Source organism: Vanellus vanellus (genome assembly GCF_965231255.1).
Source record: "Vanellus vanellus genome assembly, chromosome: 14".
Taxonomy (NCBI): Eukaryota; Metazoa; Chordata; class Aves; order Charadriiformes; family Charadriidae; genus Vanellus; species Vanellus vanellus.
In genome coordinates this window covers 6078947-6104688 of record NC_138919.1, presented here as the reverse complement: position 1 = coordinate 6104688, position 25742 = coordinate 6078947, and the positions used below count along the sequence as shown (strand labels likewise).

The 25742-nt window shown below is 41.8% G+C and overlaps 1 protein-coding gene across 4 annotated transcripts; it reads right to left on the bottom strand.

Moving 5' to 3' along the window:
- Positions 1-894: 894 nt before the first annotated feature.
- ABAT (4-aminobutyrate aminotransferase) lies at positions 895-24731 on the bottom strand. 4 transcript variants are annotated; one of them, XM_082490395.1, is made up of 14 exons: positions 24684-24731; positions 23829-23858; positions 22980-23097; positions 16619-16668; positions 12171-12251; positions 11566-11658; positions 11094-11156; positions 9657-9720; positions 7977-8125; positions 6344-6481; positions 4825-4992; positions 3946-4092; positions 2690-2801; positions 895-1372 (listed from the first exon to the last, which is right to left on the bottom strand). In XM_082490395.1, the coding sequence occupies exons 1-14, from the start codon at positions 24714-24716 to the stop codon at positions 1251-1253; spliced, it is 1368 nt and encodes a 455-aa protein (XP_082346521.1). In that variant the 5' UTR covers positions 24717-24731; the 3' UTR covers positions 895-1250. The 4 variants fall into 4 exon arrangements, with proteins under 4 accessions (XP_082346521.1, XP_082346523.1, XP_082346522.1 ...); XM_082490397.1 differs by having other exon boundaries at positions 6344-6442; XM_082490396.1 differs by lacking the exon at positions 11094-11156.
- Positions 24732-25742: the final 1011 nt, after the last annotated feature.

The window sequence follows — 25742 nt, the reverse complement described above, 5'->3', positions numbered from 1 at the left end:
GGTCAAATCCTAATAGGGCAACTGTAAAGTCCACTGTGGTCCCTGTTTTTTTGGTGCAGAACAGAAAGTTAGACTAGTAAGCAAAATCCAGGTGCTTGCTAGCCAAGAAAAAAAAAAAAAGGCACCAGACCTAGTTCAGGTCAGCCTTAAGCAAACAGCAGAGGTGCCCAAAACAATTATCTGAAGAGATCCTGAGCTTTCTAGAAGCTCTCTGAAGTATCAATGACTTAGAATCCACTATTAGAACAAAAATAGAATTACTTTGCATTATAAATGTGCAATTAGGACTAGGCCTTCACTGTAGTGGCTCTGATGTCAGGTAATGGCTAAGGTCAAGCAATTCTGCTGTAATTTTACAAAATACCTCAAGTATTCATGTAGACCTTGTAATAGATAAATTTAATGGCTTCTGTGTATTATGGGCAAATGGTAAAATAATCTCAAATCGTTCTAGATGGCTGGCAGAGGTGGAAATAATGTGCTTCACATGACTCTCTAAGCTTTGTCAAATTACATGGTTTAGGGTATAGTTTTCTCTGTACAAGTCTGATTGTAAGAGAAATTTTAAAATCCAGGATGAGGAAAAAAGTACAAGTCCTTCAGTTCCGCTTACAGCACTGCACGTGTGGCTGAGTGCATCAGTGCCTCTGAAGCAGTATGTGCAGGCTGAAGGGTGGGCACAGAGGAGCCGATTCCTGATCCAGTGGCAGACGACTGTATTCAGGGGATAAAGCTGGAAATTGTTCTGTAAAATACTGTACTTGGCAGTGGTGGAAAGCAGAGCTTTCCTTGAAACACCTATTTTATTCCAGCTACCACGAGGGAATGGCACTGTCTGTATGGCAGGCACATGGCGCTAAGCGTTGTGCCATGCTTGCCGCTGCTTCTGGGTGCAAGAGCAAATCTACTGGGCTTACCTGTGAGAGTGGACTGTACCAGGTCATTTTTAGACAATCAAATAGTCAGGGCCATGAGTGTAGAGAGGACTCTGCAATGAACATGACCCAAGCCAGAAGATGGAGGGCCACAGCTTCTACAAATGCACAGTGTGGGACAGCTGTGAGTACCTGCTGGTGACCAGTACCAATGCTCTGCCTGGGTTGAGTTTGCATGGAGCAGCTTGCCTTGGGCAGGATTACAGACAGAACAAACCTCAGTTTATGACTTGACACTTATCTTGTGAGTAGAGAAGACATGAATTAATGCAAACTAATTTCGTAATCAGCTGTTTGGTGCAAGGGAACTGCTTTTTACTTGAAGTTTGCTAAGATGTCACTGAAAATGTTCAGAAAGAGGTGCGCATGATGATCCTTGAAGATCAGCGTTGGACGAAAACGAATCGATCTGTCGCCACAGCCTCCCAGCACAACACCTAAAACGAGAACAGAACAGGTCTTCTAGTAATTTCCGTATCTTTGCCAAATGTCCAGAAAAGGCAGGTCTCCGAATGAGGCTTGCCTCACTGTGCAGGGCCAGTGGAAGTGCCCCAAATCACTGCTAACCACACAATGATCAGCATGTACTCAGTGCTGCAAAGTGGCCTCAAGCTTTGGGGCAACACAGAACACTGCAGGTGCCTGTAGCTGGTCTGGAAAACTTGGAATGTTGTGACTAATCCCAGCATCAGTAGAAGACTCCATCCAGCGAAGAGCTCAAACAGCATCTGAGCCTTCAAAGCTGCAATACTCCACTGGTTAAGGACCTCAATCCCAGAATAAGACACAGTAGGTTTCTTTGCAATTTTGTTTTTAAAAACTACTTCATTTTAAATTACAAAAAGTCAAAATATCTGGCAAAAAAAGCTGGCAAACTTCTTCCTGCAGTACTTTAAAGGGATGTTTTTTTTTTAAACCCCTAAATTAATTAATTCTTTGAAATGTTTGTGGGCAATGAAAATCCACACCATTGAGCTGAGCTCACCTTGCCTCTAAGCATAGGTTTGGCTTACCATGAAACAAACCACATGTCTTCCCTTCCTGCTGGCTTAGTTTCCAAGAACAAAAAATATCAGTGTCTTTTATGCTCTAAAATTTCAGTTTCACAATAGCTTAGATGCATCAAGCCTGCTTCTTTCAAGAGATGGGAGTAACAGCAAAAACTTGACAGCACAAACCCAGGGCGCACGCTGTTAAATTCAAAGAGAAAGTTAGGCTGCAGAGCACCAGGTTCCCCTCCTGGTGCTTGGGCTTGTCTATGGCTGGGCCAGAGTTCTGTGGTACAAGAGGGCTGTAATTTTAGATCTGTGCCCTTTTTAGGCAACTCATTTCATTATTAGGTATTCCATAAAATTCATAGTTTTTCTCCCTGTGTTTTCCTGAGTGACAGTTACATTAACTTTCTTCTAATTTTCCTAATCTGTTTCTAGAAGTAAGCCATGCCTAGGTGCACCTAAGGTCACTGCAGAGGAACAGGAAAGTGATGTCACAAAAACCGATGCCCTACATAGATCTCTTCCAGTAACATTAGACCTATAGAAAGGCGTAAAACATACAAAACCATGCAAGAGGCTGGTCTGACGTCTCTGAAAATACAAGTATTTCCAGAAAAGTCTAAATACAGCTTTGTTCATAGTTTCAGTTCTGTCCTCCGATGCTGTGGTATACACACACAATACGAAAAAGGAAAATTTAACACATTACACGTGCTACTGTTTGTCATTAGAAGCTAATCCACACACAAACTTTCTTACCTTTGTTTCTGGCTATTGTAATTAACTTGTTTCTAGTTGCATCATTTGGAGTGTCAAACGAGCAGAACGTACCTCTTCCTCTCACTCTGCTGATAAGATGGGGGTATCGAGCCTGCAAAGAGAGGTGAGGCAGTGGCACAGCTGCTGTTGCAACAGAGGGCACCTGGCGGCAAGCTCTGCTCTGCTCTGCCCTGACAGGCGTTCTGCCACACAGAAACCCCGCTGCCTCCTCTGCTCTGGCGGAGCGGAGCTGCCGCAGAGGCCGGTTTCTCACAGAGCCTGGTGTCCTGTTCAGCCAGTTCTGACAACCGCAGAGCTCCACAGCAGGCAGGTTCTCACCTCAAAGGCCGAGCAGGAAGTAAGGATGGATTTGCAGCCCTGAGCTGGGCTGAGTAAAATCTTACCTGGAGGCTCCTGAAGTGCGCGTAAAGCACCGTGCCTCTAACATGCACTCAAGGAAAACCTGAGCGTAAATAATCTGGAATGGGGTTAGAAACCAGCTCATTCTTAATGCTGCATTAAGATGGTTGCTCATATGATCTGCTTTCACTTACCAGCAATTACAATCCTCACCTTTTACAAGAGTAACCTTTTTTGGCAATAGTTGTACTCTGGCCCTCCAAATTATGAAGATTATAATTTTTTGTGTTCTCCTGCCTCTTACGCCTTGAAGTTGTGGAGACAGCAGAGACTCTATTTGGGCTTATCCTGCACTACCAGTGCACAAAGTGCCTTTTCAGAACATCTGCAAGCCCGCCCTTAAACGCCTGGCTGATTTTCCTTCTCATGTGGAGCTTGGTAGTGGGAGCTGTGAAGGAATTCCCCTTAGTCAAGGGAGGGAAGGCTACAATTTTCTTATTTCAACAGCTCAGTGGAATTTTAACAAAATATAAAGGCACTTTCTTTTAAAAAGAACTTTAGGGACAATGAAATGCTAGCTGCTTGTGATAACGGGGACTTCTAGAAAAATAATGTAACTAGCTGTAGTTCATACCTTCAGATATATTTGGGGTCACCCTTTATTTTGGATTAAGCTATATAAAACCGGCATCCTTAAGTCAGTAAAAGAACATTTACTTCAATTCAAAATGTGACAGAGTTATTCGGGCTTGCATTGAAGTACCTAAACCAGCAAGTTATGATTATTGGTCTAGTTCCCAGCTGGAGTTCCGCAGTCCAAGCGTTTGGACTGGATTAGGTCAGATGCTACCTGATCAGCAAACTTCTCCTTATCTATAATCCTTCCAGATGTTTACCTGTAAATCCAACAGCCCGGTCAGTAGTGCTTTCCCAGCGTGGGTTGCATTGTTTAGAAGGTCTTCTCTTTTAATAACCTTAATGACTTCAGCAAGCATAAGGTTCTTAGATGGATCTCCAAGCCAGGTGTTAAAAATCCGATAGGGCTTGGGAAAAAGCGGGGAGAGAGTTGTGGAACATGTTAGCAGGCAAATCACTATAATAAAGAAGAGGCAAGCCATCAAACTGGTAATGCAAACATCTGGTGTGTGAAAAAGCATGCACTAATTTCACCACCCCCCTTTTTTTTGTTGCAAGAAGGAAATACAGCTGCCCTGCGGAGCAGAAACAAAGGGCAACTACCTTATGCTACAAATTTAGTGCATTCTGTCGTGCTGCTCTGACATTTCACTGAAACGTGGCTATAGATGACGTGGAAATCAGCTTCATCTATAGGGGTTTGACATTAAAGCTTTATGTTTTCACCCTTATTTTTTTTTATTTTGTTATTTATTACATCTAAAATGTCACTAATGCAAAGAACTCCTGCTGACAGAATCCCTAATGCTGACGTACAAGCTCTGAAAATACCACGTTGCCCCATGGAAAAAGGTGTCAGTTTGAGGTTGGATTTTGTACTGAAGGTTAGCTCATTAGGCAAAACCCAGTTCTCCACTCCCACCACCTTTATGACCTTTGTGACTGACAGCAACTGGAATAAAAGTGAAGAAGTGATGACAACTTTTGTGTCAGCACAAAGCAAGTATCTATGAAATAGCAGCTCCACCCAGCTGAGCCTGCGTTACTGAAGGACAGCCTGTCTCTTCCATAGACACTGCAGTCACTCGTGAATGGGCCCCCAACTAGCACAGAGTCCAAGTTTCATTGAAAAATCTTACAGCATTTGGCCTGAACTCCTCTTTGTGGAAAAATCCCCCTGTCATCATCTTCTTACTGAATGTTACCACATCAGCTGGGTCATCCAGGCCCCAGTGTTCATGCGCCCAGAATTTTCCTGTGCAGCCCCCTCCCGTCTGCACCTCATCCACCAAGAACGCACAGCCGTGCTGCGGAGACAGATGTAAAGAGCAGGAAATGTGAGTCCGCATTTCCAAAACAAAAATACCTCCCTTAGTGAACAGATAAATGCAAAACAATTACATGCAACATCCCTCCTTCCTCTCCCTTCACCGCTCCCAATCTCCCCTCCTCAACCCCACACCAATGCCACACACTGTGCACTGGATTTCACAGTTAAAAATTCAGCTATTTTTTTTAGAAAGGCACTAGAAACATATTTTCAATCTAAATTCACAAAGTACATGTTTTTATGTAATTATGCATTTTTATATATATAGTCTTGAACATTTCTAGAGGATACCTGAAAACATGTGGGAGGAGCCTGGGTGACATTTTCAAAGCCTCTGAGGGAAGCAGCATGTAATTTTTAGGAGTTTCATTTTTTTTAAGTAAGAAGTTTCTGCCTCCAGTGTGAGTCAGGCATATGTGGCCCAACAGCAATACCAGCAGCATGATCTGTTCAGTCTGGGGGCCTAAAATGCTCCTGGAAGAGCTGCCTTTTCAGACCAGTCTGCTGAAAGAGCTACTCATTATAGATGGCAACGTGGTTTTTTTATTTGAAGGACTATTTTCTTGAAACTTTGGGATAGGGCGATCAAGCTATATCATAAACTAACTGGTAAGTACTTTTGGCAGCATCTTGGTTTAGACAATGCAAACCTTTTCCTTTCACCATATTTACTATATCCCCCTTGCACAAGCAGCTGTTAACAATGGAAAAAGCTGCTGTTTCTCATGGCCGAACAGAATTTTCCAAATGCTTTTCTCTGTAAGCATACAAATGTTTTAAGGGTGCAAAAAGCATGGAGTAGGTCTTATTGAGGGTCATCACTTCCAAACAGGTAACTGCACATTCCAAGTATCAAGATACACATCCTTTTTGTTGTTTTACTGGAACATCAGCACTTACGACGGTTGGACTCAATTTATGTTGCAGCTTTTTTTGCAATTAAAAACAAGTACGTCAACAAAAAATTACCCTTTTCCAAACCTGCCTCTTCTGATTGACTGAACCCCCTCAACAAATTGGCATTAACATTTAAAGAACACTACTGCGAAATCCATGGTTAATGAATCAGAGTAATTTATCTCTCACTTAGACATTGGATGAACATTTATTGGACTGAGGAAACCACTGGGTGTGCATCAAATGGAAAAGAAAACACTGTGCTGCCAAGGGGTTGCGTGTATCTGAGTACAGGCACAGAATGACCCCAGCTGCTGCTCAGGGGGCTCATGAAGCTCTTGCAATGTCTGGGGCAGGGGTGGCCTCTGGAGACACCAAGAAGGATTTGCACGTTTAGCTACCCCTGAATGACCAGTGAAATGTGCGATTACCTTTCTGGCAATATCTCGTAGCTTTCTGAAGAAGTCATCTGAAGCGTGATTGTCGCCACCCTCTGACTGTATCGGTTCTACAATGATTCCAGCCACAATCTTCTTCTTTTTCCTGTACTTTACAATCAGGTCTTCTACCTGTAAACCAAACATTTATGGTACATTCTCCTTTCAGGACATTTGCACATTTCCTCCCAGAAAGATTAAATCTCAGCAACAGAACCTCAACATTTCATAGACATTCCTGGCTATGAAGGTGTCAGGAAGTGTAAGGAATTAACAAGTGGTTCCTCCAGGATTTAACACTGCCCTCTCATCCCTGAACAGTGCTTAAGTTTAAATCATATCCTAAATACATTTTAACTAATTGCATATTTATGTACAACAGTATGAAAGCTCTCACAAATTTCAGCTGGAAGTATGGTGGAAACCACTGTAGCTTGCTGTCATCAACAAAACTCAGCTAGTGTATTAAAGAAGCTAATCTGGCAAATTTGATTTTTCTAGTCACCCACTTCAGATACTTTAAAATTAATCAGATTAAATAGTGCAGAAATCCTATTGCTGATAAGGGGCTTATAGAGAAGTTTTAATTAACCTTGTAGTGCTAGTTGCTGCAATTAGGAGTGTCATTTGTACTACATTTGAAATACCACTTACAGCTTTCAGGGCCCATGACCCATGTAGGCTTTGTAAAGTGATGGTTTCCAAAGGCTGTGAGTAAGCCAATTCACAAACTTTCAAATAATCCGTTCGGCTTTTTCTTTTTTTTTTTTTTTTTTGTTTGTTTGTTTGGTTTGGTTTTTAAATAATGGCTTCAAGTATGTGGATCGATTTTTTGCATCATAATTCCCCCCACACCCCTCAAGCTATTGCAGAGCAAACACAGGGAAGCCATTTTCTATGCTTTCTGTTTCCTCTGAAGTTAGGCAGGTTCAAATAAGAAGGCTCTTCGATCCAGCTCTGCAGCCACCCAGTGCTCTGCTCTGCTCCCTTCTGCACACCATAGCCCCCTCCTCTCTTGCGATGCTCCACACTGTGCACCATTCCTGTTCCAGCCACAGGGCACGCTGTGCCTCGCTGCCCACCACTGCCTCTCAAGGGACAGATCCTGTATTCCAGGGAGCCCAACAGGCAATCCCAATGGTTCTGGTATCTGGAGACGGTTTGCCTCCCACAGGCTCTGCTCTGCCCACCTTTCCCTTCTCCCAGGCTAGGGAAGGCACGGAGACCCTGCCACCACAGGCAGGATCAGAGCTTTATGCCAAAAGCTGAAAAACCCGAAATATTGTCACAGGTTCTCTTTGCAGAGCATTAGACACACTGTGGTCCTCTTAGTCCATGTCCCTTTGCAAGATCCAGCAGACAGGATCACTGTGATACAACAAGCTTCTCCTGCATGTGAAATTTCACTTTGGTATGACTCATGCAGACCTCTGCAATGCACAGTAAGCCGGCTGTTTGTCTGAAAGGCAGGGACAAACTTCTGACCGTAAACAACAGTGAATGCTGTTTTAATCACATGCTGTTCCAATCCCTGAAAACATTATTTTAGTGAAAAGCAGCTAATCCTACTAACACTATTCATTATTTCAAAACAAAACCAACAGAAAGCTGCCAGTGAATTTTTTACCTCCTCTAAACAGCGGGCTTCTTCCTGTTGATTTTCTTTCACAAAGTCTTCCAGAGGATACTTTAGCCTTGGAAATGGAGCAATAGGCCAGTCCAGCGATGGAATGTCCAATTTGTGAATTGCTTTAGAGTGAGTTGTAGCTAAGCAACCTAAACCCAGAAAAGCAAAAATTAAAATAATACCTGACTAGGAACAATACAGGAGAAAAGCTACCAAGAGGTGAAAAATTGCCGACACCAGGACTGTAGAATTCTCTCAACTGCTCTACATTTTTACTTTATTTTCTGAAATACTGAGTAACTGGATTTAGTCAAGCTCAAGTGGATTGCTCTAGATTTTAAGCCCCAGTTTCCACATGCGCTGCTTCAGAAGAACAGGAGAACCTCTGTCAACCTGAACAGGTTGCTCAGATGAGATGGGTTTCACCTGTCCAAAGACAACTGGTCACAAAGCTCAGAATTGCAGCACACTTGGGTAACACATTTAGAACGGGGATTGAGCTAATATAAAATGGTAACAGTGAGTGACTTCTTGTTTGTATATTGTGGCAATTCTACTCCAAGAGTTAGATTTTTACTAGCACGGGCAGGAAACCTTGGATTCAGAATGAAAATAAGGGACCTTATGAACAGCCTTGGACAGGCTGGAGATTTGGGCAGGGAATAACTTCATGAAATACAACAAGGGAAAGTGTAGGGTCCTACATCTGGGCAGAAACAACCCCAGGTTCCAGTATAGGATGGGGAGCTACCTGTTAGAGAGCAGTGTAGAGGAAAGGGACCTGGGGGTCCTGGTGGACAGCAGGATGACCATGAGCCAGCACTGTGCCCTTGTGGCCAAGAAGGCCAATGGCATCCTGGGCTGTATTAGAAGGGGGGTGGTTAGCAGATCGAGAGAGGTCCTCCTTCCCCTCTACTCTGCCCTGGTGAGACCGCATCTGGAATATTGTGTCCAGTTCTGGGCCCCTCAGTTCAAGAAGGACAGAGAGCTGCTGGAGAGAGTCCAGCGTAGGGCAACTAAGATGATTAAGGGAGTGGAGCATCTCCCTTATGAGGAAAGACTGAGGGAGCTGGGTCTCTTTAGTTTGGAGAAGAGGAGACTGAGGGGTGATCTTATTAGCGTTTATAAATATATAAAGGGGGAATGTCATGAGGATGGAGCCAGGCTCTTCTCAGTAGCGACCAGTGATAGGACAAGGGGTAATGGATTCAAGCTGGAACACAAGAGGTTCCACTTAAATTTGAGAAGAAACTTCTTCTCAGTGAGGGTGACAGAGCACTGGAACAGGCTGCCCAGGGAGGTTGTGGAGTCTCTTTCTCTGGAGACATTCAAAACTCGCCTGGACGCCTTCCTGTGCAACCTCATCTAGGTGTTCCTGCTCCGACAGGGGGATTGGACTAGATGATCTTTTGAGGTCCCTTCCAATCCCTAGCATACTGTGATACTGTGAACATAATTTTTCAATAAATATAAAATTAATTCCTGCTGTCACTCAAGTATTCTGTTTCAGTATTGGTGGGGCTTCCAAAGCAAACTTTAAATAAACCTACAGCTTCTCCACTGGTACTATTTGCCTAAGGAAAAATAAAACTTTTCAGAAACGACAGTGAGATGAGAAGTTACTGTAGCGGCTGCGAGGAGACGAAGGAAGGGAGGTGTTGCCGGCAGGGCTTTGCTTACCCAGGGTCCTTCCATGGAAGCCGCCCATGAAGGAGAGCATGGCGTAGTCGGGGCAGCCGGGGGGCTGCAAGCAGAGCAGAGAGGTGGCAGTCAGCGTGTGGTGCTGCTGGCAGGCAGCACTTCAACCAGCACAAATTATTATATTTACCCATTTCAACACATACGTTTGTCCTCCCCTAAAAAATGCCTGACCCACTAAAATACATCATTAATACTAATGAATAGGTGGCAATTTGCACTGTATCATAATACCGCTTCACACATGAGCTCACACAAAAGCTGAGCACTCATTACAACCAGCCCCTTTTTGTACAAACTATGAGCACACGTGTCCGGGGTGGCCGTGCCCAGCTGCGGTGTCAGGGGCTGCGGGGGCTCTGCCAGGAGAGGCCGGGGCTGCCCCACACCAGACACCCCGTGCAGTCATGGTGACTTGCTGTACCGAGAATGAGAAGGAACCATGACAAAAGACATATCTCCCCCCGAAAGGGGGATGGAGTTGCCCTCTCAAATCCGTCCCCTACCCCAACTGTAAAGAGAACTCAATTAACTCAAAGAGGAATCCTAATGTTTAGTTAGCTAAACTTGGACAAAAAGCGATCACTAGTTTGACAAGTCTTTGGTCATCTTATAAAATTCTTGTTCCTTCAGGTCACGATGTGCCATCCTCTTATTTGCAGTGGCACAGCCATCTGTCTGACCATGCTGTAAGCAACATCACGGAACTTAAAAAATAATTCTGAAGACAAACAAAACCCTCCTCATTTTTGAAGCCAAATGAGTTCCCTAATCCCATGTGAATGAACTGAATGCTCATCACTACAGAAGTGCCAAAGATCAGGCTGGGACCAGCAGGTTATTCAGTTCGAACGTGTTTATCTCAAAGAACAGACTAAATCCTCTGTTTTCTGCTATTGTTGCACGTTAAGATTTGAGACTGGCAAGAACGAGACCACCTAGGTTGAAGGTGAATATGGCTTCAGAGGTTTATCAGCTGCATCTCCAGTTCCTCATCCTGCCTGTTGTTAACATTTAGTCAGTCAAATTTTAACCTACCCCTTGATCAGTTTTAAGCCATAAAATCACAACTTCTGAAAAAAAAAAATAAATTAGAAGGTCTGTTGTTATTATTTGTAAATTTTTGCATGTATTAATGATCTCCATGGACCCATCCATCACATGGGACCCTCTCTAGCAAATGATGTGTCATGAAAAAAGGGAGAGCTTTCCAAGATTCACAACTAGGAAGGATGCAGAAGAATACAAGCAGCAGGTCTTGATATTTGTTGGGAGCAGTTTGTTTCAGTTTCACCATTTCCTAATTTTACCAAACCAAGATTCCACTTCAGAGAGAGTAAAGCTATTTTTCCTATCAATCTTCCCTTATAAACCCAAGCCAACGGTACATCTGTAGTTGTCGTAACAAACAAATGTTACCTGGTTAATCATGCAAGATTCCAGTTCCTCTTTTGTGACATTATTATGACCCCTCTCCTTGTTCTAAAAAAAAACCAAACAACAAACACAAACCAACACCAAAACCACCACCAATAAACCCAACATAGTTTTCCTTTAGTTGCAACCAATGCATTTTTGGCTGAATCACAAATTAGTAATGCTGATATTCCAAACTACAGCCAATGGAGACACCAACTGTGGCTCTTACATACTGACTGCAATCTGTATTTTCTTTATTTCCTTTTCTTCATCATTTCTAAAGTTGTCAATATAAAGTGAAAGCTTAGACGAAGACTTTTAAATACAGATTTTATACTAAGTTGAATATAAATAACATCATAAACAAGACAACCTCCAAGCCTTACTTTGTTTTACAGCAAGAGTTCTGATGATGAATATTCATTTCTTCATCTAAACCTACAAAAAAAATAAATCTTAACATTTTACTCACTCTGTACCACATAAATATTGCCTTAAAGGCGTTTTCGTTAGAGCAGGATCCGCAAGACATGGTGATCACCTGTGGCAGGCCCTTAGGAGCCACCTGTCAACAAAGAGAGAAAATTACTCCAAAATATTAAGCACAAATACAGTGCAAAGTGATGATAATACTGATCAGCCCTTAACATCAGGAGCTTCAGTATAATGGGAGACCAACTGTGCCTATGATGAGAAAAGCCAATTTCAACTGCAGCTGAGAGAGCTTGACTCAGTTTCAGTCCTAAGGATCTTCAAATTTAAATTAAGACAAACAGAAGCCACTTACTCCACTATCTCTTATGAAAACACAGTGAACAGAAGTTTGTGAAAGTGTGTTTTCTCATCAGTTCTTGAATCCAGAATGAAAGAGGCAGTATCTGCAGAGCAGACACATCACCCTCTCACGTTCAGCTGTGAAGTCAGGCACAAAGGTTCGATCTCATTACTTGCAGTGGGAAGGCAGGTGGACAAACAGCCAATCTGTATTGTTCCCTATTAAAATCCATAATATCTCTCAATGTGCCCCTGTCCCTAAACACAGAACAGAGTAACTCATCACTGCTATCTCAAACTTACTGATAACAAAGATTCCTTCAGTCTTTCTGCAAAGTTCTCTGGAGGTAAAATCCCTAGGGCAGGTCTGTTAATAAAAGTGCTCTACAAAGACAAAGGAAGAGAAATTGTTAGGTTTTACTATCACATGAAAAATACCATGTTGATATCAAGGCAGTTACATTTTATTCTAATTACAAATACCAGTCAGAAATTTGTAGTCATGGCACAAGGAGTTTTAAAACCAGGGAATAATATTCATGTTTTAGAATATGTTTTTCCGTCTAATCATTAATACTTTATTCTTGGAGGACACATTAGAAAAGGGGCATGCTAACTAATACTGACATTTCCTCTTCAAAATTGCCGTTTTAGGTGCTCAATCTCAATTTTCCTTATACACACAAAATACACTTTAAAATCTTAATTACTTGCCTTCAGTTTGAGTAGCTGAATCTAAATTCAATTTGGATAACAGTGCTTTCTTCCTTACCGAGCTTTAGGAAAGACCATTTCAGAACGCTGTGGTTATAAGTATCCTCCAGATATTATTACAATGGGATTTGGAGGAAGAAGACAAAGGCACACCTAAAGGACAGGGGCTACATCTGAGAAAGATAACACACATACAAGGATCAGCAACACAACACTACAATAAAATAGATTCCTGACAAAACCTTGTGCACACAGGCATGCTGTCCCCCTTCTAGACTCCTCTGGCCCGTACAGTAATGGGGCAGTGCACTCAGGAGATTGGTGAGAAGTGACCCTACATGTTATACCTCACTGCTCAGCAACATGTGTTTAATCAAGCTCAAGAACATTGACCATGATCTATCCAGACACGTTGGTGAAATTCCTCTTCAACTGTGTACTGTCTTCCTGAAGCTTGCTGCTTTGCAGGTAAATATTTCCTGTTCCAGTGCCTTCAGTTTGCACAGTCGCCCTTCTTAGTGCCTCAGCCTTAATTATAGGTACATTCGTGATTGTGCATTACAACAGCAGGTTTCCAGCTTGCCAGTTTTCTCCCTTCCATTTCCTGATTGAGGTCTGACATGGACCAGGAGCCACTCATGCTGAAATAGTCCCCATGCGACCTCTCCTGACACTGGATTTCCACAGCCAACAGGGAAGCTACCCAGCTGAAGTCCTGCCAGCTTCCCAGAATTCTTTTCCCCAACCATTCCCTTTCCCCGTCTGCCAGCAGAACTGAATCTGTGCTGCTGAAGAGCATTGGTAACCACACAAGTGACTAGAGGAAGGCAGCCTTCCCATACCTACGTGGAAGTTCCTGAGAAGATGAAGCCAGGCTCCAGGCCCTTCAGAGAAGCAACGGGGATAAATCAAAACACCAGAGGTACTAATTTGGGTATAAGGAAAAGCTTTTTCACCAAGAGAACAGTGAAGCAGTGGGACAGGTCTCCCAAAGAGGTTACGCAGTCTCCCTCCTTGGAGGTTTTCAAGACCCCAGATAAAACCCTGAGCAACCTGGTCTGATCTCACAGTTGACCCTCTTGGAGCAGGAGGTTGGGCAAGAGACCACCTGAGGCCCCTTCCAACTTGAATTGTCCCACTGGTCCTATGAACTGGCCACACCAGGATTCAGATCTTTGAGAAAGGCAATTTTGGTGCCAGTGAACAGCAGCTGGTGGGAAAGCTGAGCCTGCTGCCCTCACAAGGCCTTCTAAAGAGCAGCTCTGGAAAACCGCCTCTGTCTCCCCAGTTCCCTAATAGAGATGAATTTGTCATGTTTATGCAATTAATTAAAATTAAGTGTCATGGATTAAAATTGATTCATCATTGTTTGTAGTCTTTGTAGGTAATCTTATTTGATTCACAATGTGCTACTTTTTATTTCAAATTGAATTTGCGCAAAAGGACAAGCTCAATAAATTTGCCAGCTGCAAAGCAGCATTATTTGCCCCTTTTTGTTTGTTTGTTGCTTTTGTTGTTGTTGTAACGTGTCATCGTTGAAATTAAAGGCTGAGCTTTGATGACTTAAGTATTTATTGGTCTCCAGAGGACAGACTGCCTCCCCCAAAACTGTCATATTTTCAGTGCACACCGAGCTTGCACGTTTATCAGAAACCTTCAGTCTTTTTCCTCAATAGAGGTACTCATTTATGCAGATGTGAGGACCACAGTAAGAGGTGTGAGTTGTCACACTGTACCTGTAAGAACACGCCATCAGAATTCTTGGGAAAAACCAATTATCACACAAGATATAACAGAGTATGAGCTAGGACTTTGTAGCTTGTACAAGTGTCTTACTTCCAAAATAATGTTTGTTTCAACACAATCAAGCTTAAAAAAAAAACTAAGCTAGAACGTTACTGACAGATTAACACAAAATTTTTGTTTAGTACATATAAGAAATCTTACTTGACTTTTTATCTCAGTTTAGAAGTAAATTTTCATATAAAGTTAGAGGTACGCGGCCATAAATTTATTCTGAATTTGATTATGGGCTGTCACAGTCAATTGACAACATATGCCATTAAGCAGAAAAATGTATTTTTCTTTTGTTGTTAATGACATGCTCAGTACTGAGAGAAACAGCATCAGCATCAAGCTGCTATGGTCTCAGATGCGTATTCTGTTCTTTATAGTTGGCTATAAAGAGGGTACATGGAGCATTACAAACAAACCAAACCAAAAGTCCCTGCAAGAAAACACTGATCCCATCGTTAACATTAAACAAGGGCCCTACCTTAGTGTGTATTACTCAAAAAAAGTACTTTTACAATAAAGCTGGCACTTTGTCTACAGTCAGACCCCAGCACACTCTCCTGTCTGCAGCGAGGTTTGCACAAGTCCTGGCTCTCACAGCTCTCTGGGCACTGCAAAGCTTCGCTGCGGAGCTGCCAGCCTGCCTAGGCTGTGCCCAGGAGAACGCTGGCCACAAATCCTAACTGTGTGGTCAGGCGCAGGCGAACAGCCTTAGTGCCACCTTCTCCGCTCAATTAGCGCAGAAATCAAAGCAGAGTACCAAGAGCATCTGTGATGCTCATAGGTGGAAGAGATGGGTCCTGGTTGCCCCACTCATTTTGGACTCTGGAGGCAGTTCCTTTTACTGCAGGCTTCCAGCTGGCTGCCTGTTAACTTCCCTTTTCCAGTGGACAAATTAGCAACTGCCACCGGACAATAGAGGGGTTTTTGTGTGTTTTTTCCTTGGTTTTGGGTTTGTTTGTTTGTTTGTTTAAAATCTGACTTTGCCTACTACTGCATTATGATGAAGGTATTGTTATCTCCTCAGAAATAACTTTTACAAGTAAGTATAAGTATTTAGAAATAGTGCTTCTGTGGTATCCAGATCTGCCCTTGGTAACTCCAGCATTTCTAGCTCTGTTGGTTTTTTTTTTTTTTTAAAAAACTTGACGTATTTTAGTTCTGGGGAAGGCAGCATTTCTCATCCTGAAGAAATGAGAGCTCCGTAAAGCAAATCAGCTCAGGGAACTCAAATGTCTGCATCACTTTGACATGCTGTCTCAGGATTTACACTCTGCTGGCATGAGCCAGCAGGCTCTTTAGGAAGGGAAATGCAGGGATTGGAGGGAACTGGTCAACACAAGCTATGCCCTTGCAGGCAGTGTGGAGACCCGTTCCCAGTTTGCAGAACCAGGGGCTCAGTCACTAAAGTTGGTACAACCAACGGGGATCTACTGATGTGCAGGCAAAAGCCAGTGAGCTCAGTTTATCCACGTACTATATACATAAGCTATTGTGCCAAAGTTACAATTTAAAAAAATACACAAAAATCATTATGGAATCCAAAACTTCTGTCCAAGCAGTGAAGAAAAAAAAAAAAAGCTTGAAATAGAATGCAACTTATTTCAACAATTTCCATAATTTAATCCATATTTTTTCCAATCACTATCAGTACACTGCTAGGGAAAACAGGAAGATATATTAGTTAAACAGCAGTTACTGTGTTTTGAAATAGTCCTGTTGTGCTAGTCTACTGATTTTAATTTTTCAAGGACATGTCAGTGGTTTATTAACTTGGCACTTAAGAGATGGGAACCAGCTCCCCTTCCCCCCTTAACCCCCTGAAAAACAACCCCCAAACCACCCACAGCATTCCACATCTATGGCACCATTTTCATATTTAAAATACTATATTCTCTCTCAAGGACTTGTGCTTGCTTTCAGGCTCAAAAATCTTCACTCCAGAACATTGCTAAAATGATTAATTGGAAACACTGTGCTTGAACTATGATTTCAAACTGTCTGCAAACATATCAAGTGCTTGCATCACCCAAACGTTTACTTCTTGTAAAGCTTCACAGAGGTTTTGGTGTCTTCTTAAAACTACCAAGCTCTTTTTATCTAGTGAGAAATAAAGAAAGCAGATCCTACCATACCTTAAACTGAGTCATTAACTGTTCATTATCAGTTCAAGAAAAAATAAGTAAGACTGCCACAAGGAGGGAGAAGACTCTTTCAAGTACTTAATGTTTTAATTCACTTACCAAGTTCTGTGGCTGCTGTAGAAGCTTTATCAGAGAGGGATGGCTGTAACCTAATTAAAAAGAACAAAGAAAGAAAAACAGTTCTTTCTATCTGATTTCAATAGACTACCGTAAAGAGTAACCTTATTCTGATGCTTAACTGTTTCTGTAACTGTTTATAATAGAACTTCTTTCAAAGTAGGACAAACCTCTCCTTTTACAAAATATTATTGTCTGGAACAGATTTGATGTCAGGCAACAGAAAAACATATTTTTGTACTGAAAGGTAAAAATTGAACACAAAAAGAGAGAAATGAACATGAATGGATCTTTTGGCTGACGAATGGATAGGGCCTGATTGAAACATCATTGTTTCTACCAAGTATTGTGGGTCTGACATTATTAAATGTTTGCTCACTTGCCTTTCTAAGTTTTCCGCGTATATTTGGGTTCTCTACAGTACAACGTGTGAACCTCTCCTATTCCTCAGTTAGGAGCAGAAATCACTCTCTGCCCATGCAGCCCACAAGCCGTTGTTCCTGTCAGTCACCATTTCGCAGGTTTCTCCTGCCTCAAGTGGGCTGCTCACCGTCACCCTGCTCTCCTCACCATCACCCTGCTCAGCTCGACTCAGGTAGCTCTCACTGAGCACTGACAACCCAACATGCATTTCAGAAACGGGTCCTGGCACTCAGAACCACAGGGGGAAGCTCCCCATGCAGCTGAGTCCATTTAGAGTAGCTGGTGCTACACTTCTAGTCTCATAGCAATTTCTACCCTCCCTGAATATCAGACTGATTATTCCTTGCACAATAACAGAGCTTCTTCCCCCCCACTGTGCTTTTTAACTGATGGGATTTTTCCTCATTGTAAAATCAACTTAGAAATGTTTATGCTTTTCTTCCCTGCAGTTCCCCAATCTTTGGCAGCTGACCATAAGAAAGAGGCAAGCAAAAAACCACGTTATTTACCCATTTCCCAAAGAAAGCTCATTTAGCAATTGTAATTTCAGTGCATTATAATGTAGTAACAAAATATCAGCATGGCCTTTTTGTCCCTCAGCAGATATGGCCGGATGGTGCAGGGTAACCTTATTAGCACAGCAGTGCTCTTCTCAGAGAAGGTTTTTCACTGCTGATGCGTGCAATGAGCACATGTCATGGCAGACCCAGCAGGGACAAGCCCTGGGACTCCAGCAGAATTTTGCCAATGGCTTGACAGTGCTCCTTGACATCTGTCGCAGTTGGATGGCGTTCATCACCATTATTCTCTACAATGCTATCTAAACTCTCTGTGCAAGATGCTGCCAAACTTCTTTTGAGATGTACTGGCCTCCACATTATCTAGGCTTTCATGTATGTGTACACTCACATTTACTTGCATGCATGAAGATGCGTGTTCCACTCCACATACTGCAGATGTTCGTGGATGATCATTAACAACCCTCCCAGGAGGAAAAGGCCATCTACAGAGACAGCCATACACTAGAAGCTCATGAACTAATAAGCACCCAAATCTCTAACCTGCCACAGCCCGTTAGTTATTCCAAGTCATCTGTTTGGAAATCTTTCCTTCTCATAGATTTACATAGCTCAGCTGTGCATCACCATAAAAAAAAAACCATTTGATAAATTGCTGTCTCGTATTAAAAGAAGGAGATTCTGCACTTTTCACTTTCTCTCATGGCCAGCTTTGTTTTCCTTCCCGTTTTCCTCACTTTGACAAACTTTTAGTTGGAAAAAGATGCAACGATCTGTCATTTTTACAGAAACATCAAGGTACTACAGATGCTTCAGGTTTAACACAACAAAGGTCCTTAATTTATACTCATTGATGTTCTCTGGGATAATTTGCTTGATTACAGGTAAACCAACATATCTGATGTAAAAAAAAAAAAATCTTCACCAAAGGAGCCCAGAAAATGTCACTTTAAGCCTGATTTCTAATGTATGAAATTCCAAAGCCAGATATTAACATAATCTTTTATATACCCTTGCAGAAACGCAGTTGGAAACCTCATCTTCCCTACTGCTCAAGAAGTCAGACTGCTCTAATTTTATTAGAAAAGCTTATCATGCCTCTGAACTCCTCATTCTAGTTGAATGACAATAGCCCTGATTATCCTGCCTGAGCAATGGAGCATTAGGCTACTGCGTTAACAAATCAATTATAAATTCCGCTTTGAATATTTTAGTTCAAAACAAGAAAGTATCCAGATTGTTTTAACTGCATGTCATCCTGCAAAGAAATCTGTTAAAATTATTATGAAGATAATACAAGCGATTATTTGGGACACAGACAACTACATCTGTGTTGCACACCTGCTGTCATGGGAAGAATTGCTGTTAGGCTACAGCTTTCAGCTGTGTCACCGAGAGCTGTAGCTGTGGCTATTGCTGAGAGCACCTTTGAGACTGTATGTAGTGTTTTATAAATCTCCAAATTAAACCTTTCAGAAGTTTGTTAGAAATAGCTACCATTGCGTAGGAAACTTAACCATTAACTCTGGTATTGCTTGTAAAAACCTGTAATTCTGTTGCTGGTGGTGTGATGCATGAAGAATGCAGAGATCTTTGCATCTTCTCTCGTAACACAAATTCAAGGCTTCTACTACCAATAACTTACCCTCTCCCACCCACTCAAGATGTCTCTCCCATCCTCTTCACTTGAGGCCGAGTGGCCCAGTCCCCCCTCACACTCCCTGCTCCTTCTGCTGGTGCATCCTCAAACAGGCCCCAGTAAAAGAAGAGAGAATCCGTAAAGCCTGACTGTTTCTGAATGAGTAGGTCTGCTTGTAGAAAGATGCTGAACTGGTATGTGGGTTCATAGCCATAAAACTAACACCAGGATGAACTAAATGGTTTAATAACTATTATGTAGCTATGGCAGACAAAAAGCTCTATGCCAAGATGGCAAACAGGCAGTAACTTGTTTCATTGCCATGACCAGTGCTAGGGTCTGTAGCTTTACGAATCCACTCTCAAATACATTCCTGTAAGAAGTGACAGAGCTGGCTCTTTAGAGAAGGGCACCTGCTTCATCACTCTTGCTGTGTGTCTAGATCAAAGTGACAGGAAAGTACATGTCCTCCAGGCTCATGAATGTGCCTGTCTGCAAGAGGAAAAAAAAATGGCAGTTGCTAAAGAAATGAGATGGAGCAACCCAAAGAATCCATTCGAACTGAGCAGCAGCATAATACCAAACTACACCTCTCTGCATCTCCCCAGACAAAACCAGACCTTCCCAGCACTGAAAAACAGATTGTTCCATTTGCTATTCCAGGATGTTGGCTAGCAAATGCATCTTGCATTTGGCTCATGGGCATTTCCCAGTCTATTAGGCAGATAAGATACGGGTTTAAAGGAGCACGTTATGCTACAACTTCCCAAAAAACATGTGCTAAAAAACACTTTTAATTTTTGCCTTTCAGCAAGAAGTAGCCCAGAACATCTTTACCTAGAGGTTTTTTATACTTTAATTCTTATCTCTCCACACAGGCACTTATTACCTCTCAACCGCTGCTGATAAATATATTCTAGGGTAGCAGATCATTATTACATCTTGGCGAGTCCTGACAGATTCATAAAAGGTTTTATTGGATTTACTTGCAGAGATAAGCACAGATGACTAGCAAACACCTTGTGATCTTGTTTTGGTGTCCCAGTCTAGAACCTAACTCTATCACCAAGAGGGACATCATCAGCAACCTCTGCAGCTTCAGATAGTCAGTCTTGCCATTCAGCGCAACTTAAAAAAACAAATTAATGCTGTGTGTTCAGTTAGATTTAGGTCACCCTGTAAGTATTAAATTTCAATTTACTTCTTGTTGCTACACATCATAGAACCATTATCTGAAAAGCTGTATGAAGCACTATAGTCACTGAAGCCTTTCGTGACTGAGGAATCATAGAATGGTTTGGCTTGGGGACCTTTAAAGGTCATCAAGTCCAACCCCCCTGCAATGAGCAGGGACATCTTCAACTACATGAGGCTGCTTAGAGCCCCGTCCAACCTGACCTGGAATGTTTCCAGGGATGAGGCATCGACCACCTCTCTGGGCAACCTGGGCCAGTGTCTCACCACCCTAATATGTAATCTAAATCTACCCTCTATTTAAAACTGTTAGCCCTCATCCTATCACTACACTCCCTGATAAAGAGTCCCTCCCCATCTTTCCTGTAGGCCCCCCTTTAAGTCCTGGAAGGCAGCTAAAAGGTCTACCCAGAGCCTTCTCTTCTCCAGGCTGGACAACCCCAGCACTCTCAGCCTGTCTTCACAGGAGAGGTGCTCCAGCTCTCTGAGCCTCCTCTAGACCCACTCCCAACAGGTCCATGTCTGTCTTATGTTGGGGGCCCCATAGCTGGATGTAGTACTTCTAAGTGGGGTCTCACCAGAGCGGAGTAGGGGGGCAGAACCCCCTCCCTCGCCCTGCTGGCCGTGCTTCTTTTGATGCAGCCCAGGATACGGTTGGCTTTCTGGGCTGCGAGCACGCATTGCTTCTCATGAACCAACACCCCCAAGTCCTTCTCCTCAGGGCTGTCCTGAATCCATTCTCTGCCCAGCCTGTGTTCGTGCTTGGGATTGCCCCGGCCCACGTGCAGGACCTTGCACTTGGCCTTGCTGAACCTCATGAGGTTTGCACTCCAGCCTGTCCAGGTCCCTCTGGATGGCATCCCTTCCCTCCCGCCTGTCAACTGCTCCACACAGCTTGATGTCATCAGCAAACTTGCTGAGGGTGCACTCAATCCCACCGTCCATGTTGGTGACAAGGATGTTAAACAGGAAAAAGGAACATGTCCTCTAGGACACAAAAATCCACCTTATGCTCAAGAAGGCATTGCCACACATGAAGGAGGCACTGGATGGCTTAGCTAAGGATCAGTTACACATACTGGAGTTTTAAATCTATGTCATCAGTTTCAATCAACCACAGAAAGCAAACTGCAAAAGCCCCAGCCCATTTCTGCCCATTAAGAAAATATTTACCCCCTAATACTTAAATATAATATAGTTCTTGTGTATAAAATAAGAGGTATGCTTGCACTGTCAAGCACTAGAAGGTTAGAAAGTCTCAGTGCACTGTCTGTAGAACCTTAATTTCATTCTTTTGGAGAATGCACTGACTTTCCTTCAACTACATGACCATGCACTAGTTTCTCCAAATCAGCATTTCTTGTGTGAAGAATGGGAGGTCTCGAACACCAAATGCACTTCCTTTCCTAGAAAACTAAAATCTAATCCCATTTACGTTAGATGAGCATTGGCATACAAGCATTGTGCTCCTTTGTCTCACCCCTATTACCACATCAGTGGTGACAAAGTTACTTCAGTGCAGCTTCTAAAAGATAAAAAAATATCTAGAACTCGTGTTGATGAAAATAAGCTACAAACATTGAAGAGTTCTGGAATGATTACACATTTATTGAGGTGCTACACAAGAGCAAAATTATTAACTGTCTGCCAAGAAGATTGGGATAACTGAAATCCCATTGCAGTCACAAGGTCTTAGATGCCAAAAATTTAGTAACAACCTGAACATCACTAAATTCTGTTTCCCAATAGAGGAGGCCTGCAGGGATGATTTTGAGTCATCATGGTTTCTATATATAGCACAACATCTACCTTTTAAATTACCCCAGCACTTCTGCTGTTTTCCCTTCTGCAGAAATGTGTTTTTAAGCAACTGAGAGGAACCGTGGATGAGGAACAGACAAACTGAACTACTGAAACTTATATTCCTTGCAGTTGGGGCCTACATCTCTGCCTTGCTTCTTTTCCTTCTTGAAATGCTTTGCAAAAAAATCAACTAACTCTCCCAAGCACTTGGCAAGTCCATTGTTTGGTCCCTCAGCCCAACTGATCTGCCACCTTTGCTTTCACTCAGCACCACAGTTCAGTCATTGGTCTTATTTCATCCTACTGGAGTCCACACAGCCAATTCCTTTTTTCAGTTCTTTTGAGATAGAAATGTTAACTAAAGCATACCATTTAATGTTAAAATGTTAAAATGTTTAAGTTCTGTTTGTTAATTTTTAAAACAGTAACATACTGTTACCGAATCACAAAGTACACAAATCCAAGCAAACAAAGACAACCTAAATTGTGGAATGTGCATATTCAAATTCAGATTAAAACTAGAGCTTCTTCCCAGTATCACTATGTACTTGAAGTGAGCTGTAAATATTGAATTTGTAGTTTCTTCAGTTATTCAGAAACACCACTACAATAATAGTGAGGCATACCCTGATCGCAACAAGGAAGGCATACACTGTGTCAAGCTTTGGTTTTCTTAAGTAATGAACCAACTTCTCTGGTAGTGACTGAGATAAGAAAATGACAGCTTGAGGACAAAGCAAAAGGTTTTGGTACAACTGTCTCCTACCTATTGGGATGGATGAAATCTGAGAGTAGAGATCCAGCATGCGATTGCCATCTACATCTACTAGGTAGTTTCCTCGGCTCTCTTCGTAATTGCAAAAAAAGTGTACAGCTTCTGCATTCTTAAAGGAAAAGACAACCAATTAATGCTTTAAAAAGTAGCAGTGTGCAGAAAGATGCAAGTAATGGTTATACAGCAGAATCTGATAAAAATATCTAATAAGATAGAAAGACACATTGCCCAGAGACATAGTCAATGCCCCCTCCCTGGAAACATTCCAGGTCAGGTTGGACGGGGCTCTGAGCAACCTGATCCAGTTGAAGATGTCCCTGCCCATGGCAGGGGCTTGGACCAGATGACCTTTAAAGGTCCCTTCCAACCTAAACTGTTCTATGATTCCATGATTATATTAATTGCATGGGAATTAACTGTAGAGCTATTTTTATAAAGAGGGACTGTTAAAAGGGCAAGTACACACTTTTTCTACTGAAAGGAAGCACAGACTTTGGGGAACTGCTCATCTTGGGAAGGCAATATGTACTTTGGTTGACATACTTTAAAGCTCAAATATGTTTTCACTGGTCACTTCACAGAAATTCAGAAGGCACACATAGCGTCTAAAGAAAAATCACTGATCCTAGCAAAACAATTCTGCAGTATTCAAAATACAGTAAAAAGGATTTTATTCAAATGCACTTATATACCACACATCATGTACTTGGCACGCAAACCTGGAGTCAGTGTTTCACCTGTTTTCTTGGTATGGAATTAAACATACAAAACAGGATTTTAAAGCAAGTTCTGAAATCACAGTATTAACACTCCCCAAACTCAGAAAACTTGTCAAATTACCTGAATTCCATTCAGCTGCTTCATTAATTCCTGTAGAAAAAGAAACATCAAAAAGTCTCAGATCTGTAATTACCAAACACTAGAGAAGAACATATGTTACTTTTTTATGATCACATAAATCATATGCAAAATGTGCAGTCCTACGTGCTTACCAAGCAAGTCTACTTGCCACAAACTTTCATAGTGCATCTTGCCAAAATGACAGTCAAAACTATTAACTGTGGCATACACAGTTTAATTGTAAATCTCCAAAGAAGGAAAGCTGCCTGTTCTATATTGATCAACTGAAGTGAGGAAACAAGCGAGAAATCAGAAAATAAGAGAGGCCAGAGACACACAGAAGGGATACTGGTACATTGATTCTAGAAAGACAGCTCCTTTTTTTTATTAAAAAAAAAAAAAACAAAAAAACAAACACAAAAAAACAAATAAAAACCACCACCACACATATATATACTGACTCTGCCAGAGTAAAACAATGTCCAGCAAATTGAAATTCTTGCTTCATTTCAAAACCAAAGCATTATTTCGCATCATAAAAAGCCAACTAAATTTCTGTTTCAGCAGAAGCCCAAGTAACCAAATCTGATGAGATGTTTTCATCAAACTGATGCTCTTTTGTTTTCAATTACTTCACATGGGAAGTTGGCAGTTGAGATTCAGATCTCTCTCTCAGAGAGTGGCATTTCATTCACGAGCTTTTCATTCTCGGCGTCTTGATAAAAGTGGGCATAGATTGTTGTGAAATTATGTTTATTCATATCAGATTTAAAATTTGGAATGAAATTTGTTTTCTAGCAAGTTAAACACAGTTAAAGAAAAAAAAATACAAGCTACTGTACTTTGGGAACTTACTCTAGATCGTGGTCCAGGAACTTCTGTCTTCATTAGAGGTCCATCATAATCAAAATCCACATCAATTTTAGCTGCAGCTTGACTGATATATCTGTGTCCTGTAAAAAATAATGAAAACCTGAGTACAGACCATATTTGCTGTGCTTTCCTCTCAGAATATATATCCATACCTTACTTGACTGAGAACACTTGACAGATGAGACCAATTACATTGTACTGTATGAAGTGTACTAAATATCTCGTCTTTGACAAGTACTAAAATAAAACTAATACCAGTGAGGTGGCTTAAAAAAAATTTAAAAATCAAGTGAAATAACAAGGTAATGCTAGAGAACAACGGCAAATCCCACTGCAAAGGACAGGAGGACTAAGAGCACATCTGTTTCCATCTCTGTTGTCCATTATGCCTTGAGCGAGCCTTTGCTGTAACTTCCCCACTCCTATGCAGAGATGGTTTTGTTTGCTATCAGTAATAACGGAAAAGACTGATGAAGTCCACAGGTAAAAAACATTGTGATGTTCTGCAATAGCCCAAAGAACACCGTTTGGGAAAGATTTGTCTCAGAAAGGTAAATGGATGTGTTTAAAATAAATTCAAAATCTCATAGGAATCCAGCATCTCGCAGAGCAGCTCTGAAATCTGGGTGAAAAATAGTGACATTTTTTCCCTAATCCTGCCTCTGACCTTGCTGTTCTTTATCCATGTGTGTAATTGGGGGACCATAATAAACTTGACATCTTAATGAAACCAAAAGGCAAAAATCTCCTGTGCTTCACTGGTAACAGGCTCTGCTTCCATTGCTGAAGTAACTTTCAAAATACAGGGTTTAGGCATACTTCATATGACAGAGATAGTTCTGGTAAGCATATATTCCAAATACATATATAGTCCATTATGGGGATTACAGGATAATATGGAATTGTGCATTTGTAACAAAGGAAGTACAGACTCAAGAGCTCTACCATGGTGACCATCAAGAGACTATGAACTTGCCCTGTACACTATGGTTAAGTGCTGAACTAAACTAACGTTCTTAATTATATTTTTGTCATGGAGAG

Coding starts and splice junctions, on each gene's coding strand:
- ABAT (XM_082490395.1), bottom strand. CDS start 24,716: ATGAAGACAGAAGTTCCTGGACCACGATCTAGA. Junction 11,157..11,565: donor CAATATTTATGTGGTACAGA/GTGAGTAAAATG, acceptor GTTTTTTTTTAG/AACAAGGAGAGGGGTCATAA. Junction 9,721..11,093: donor AATCTTGCATGATTAACCAG/GTAACATTTGTT, acceptor CTCTGCTTGCAG/CCCCCCGGCTGCCCCGACTA.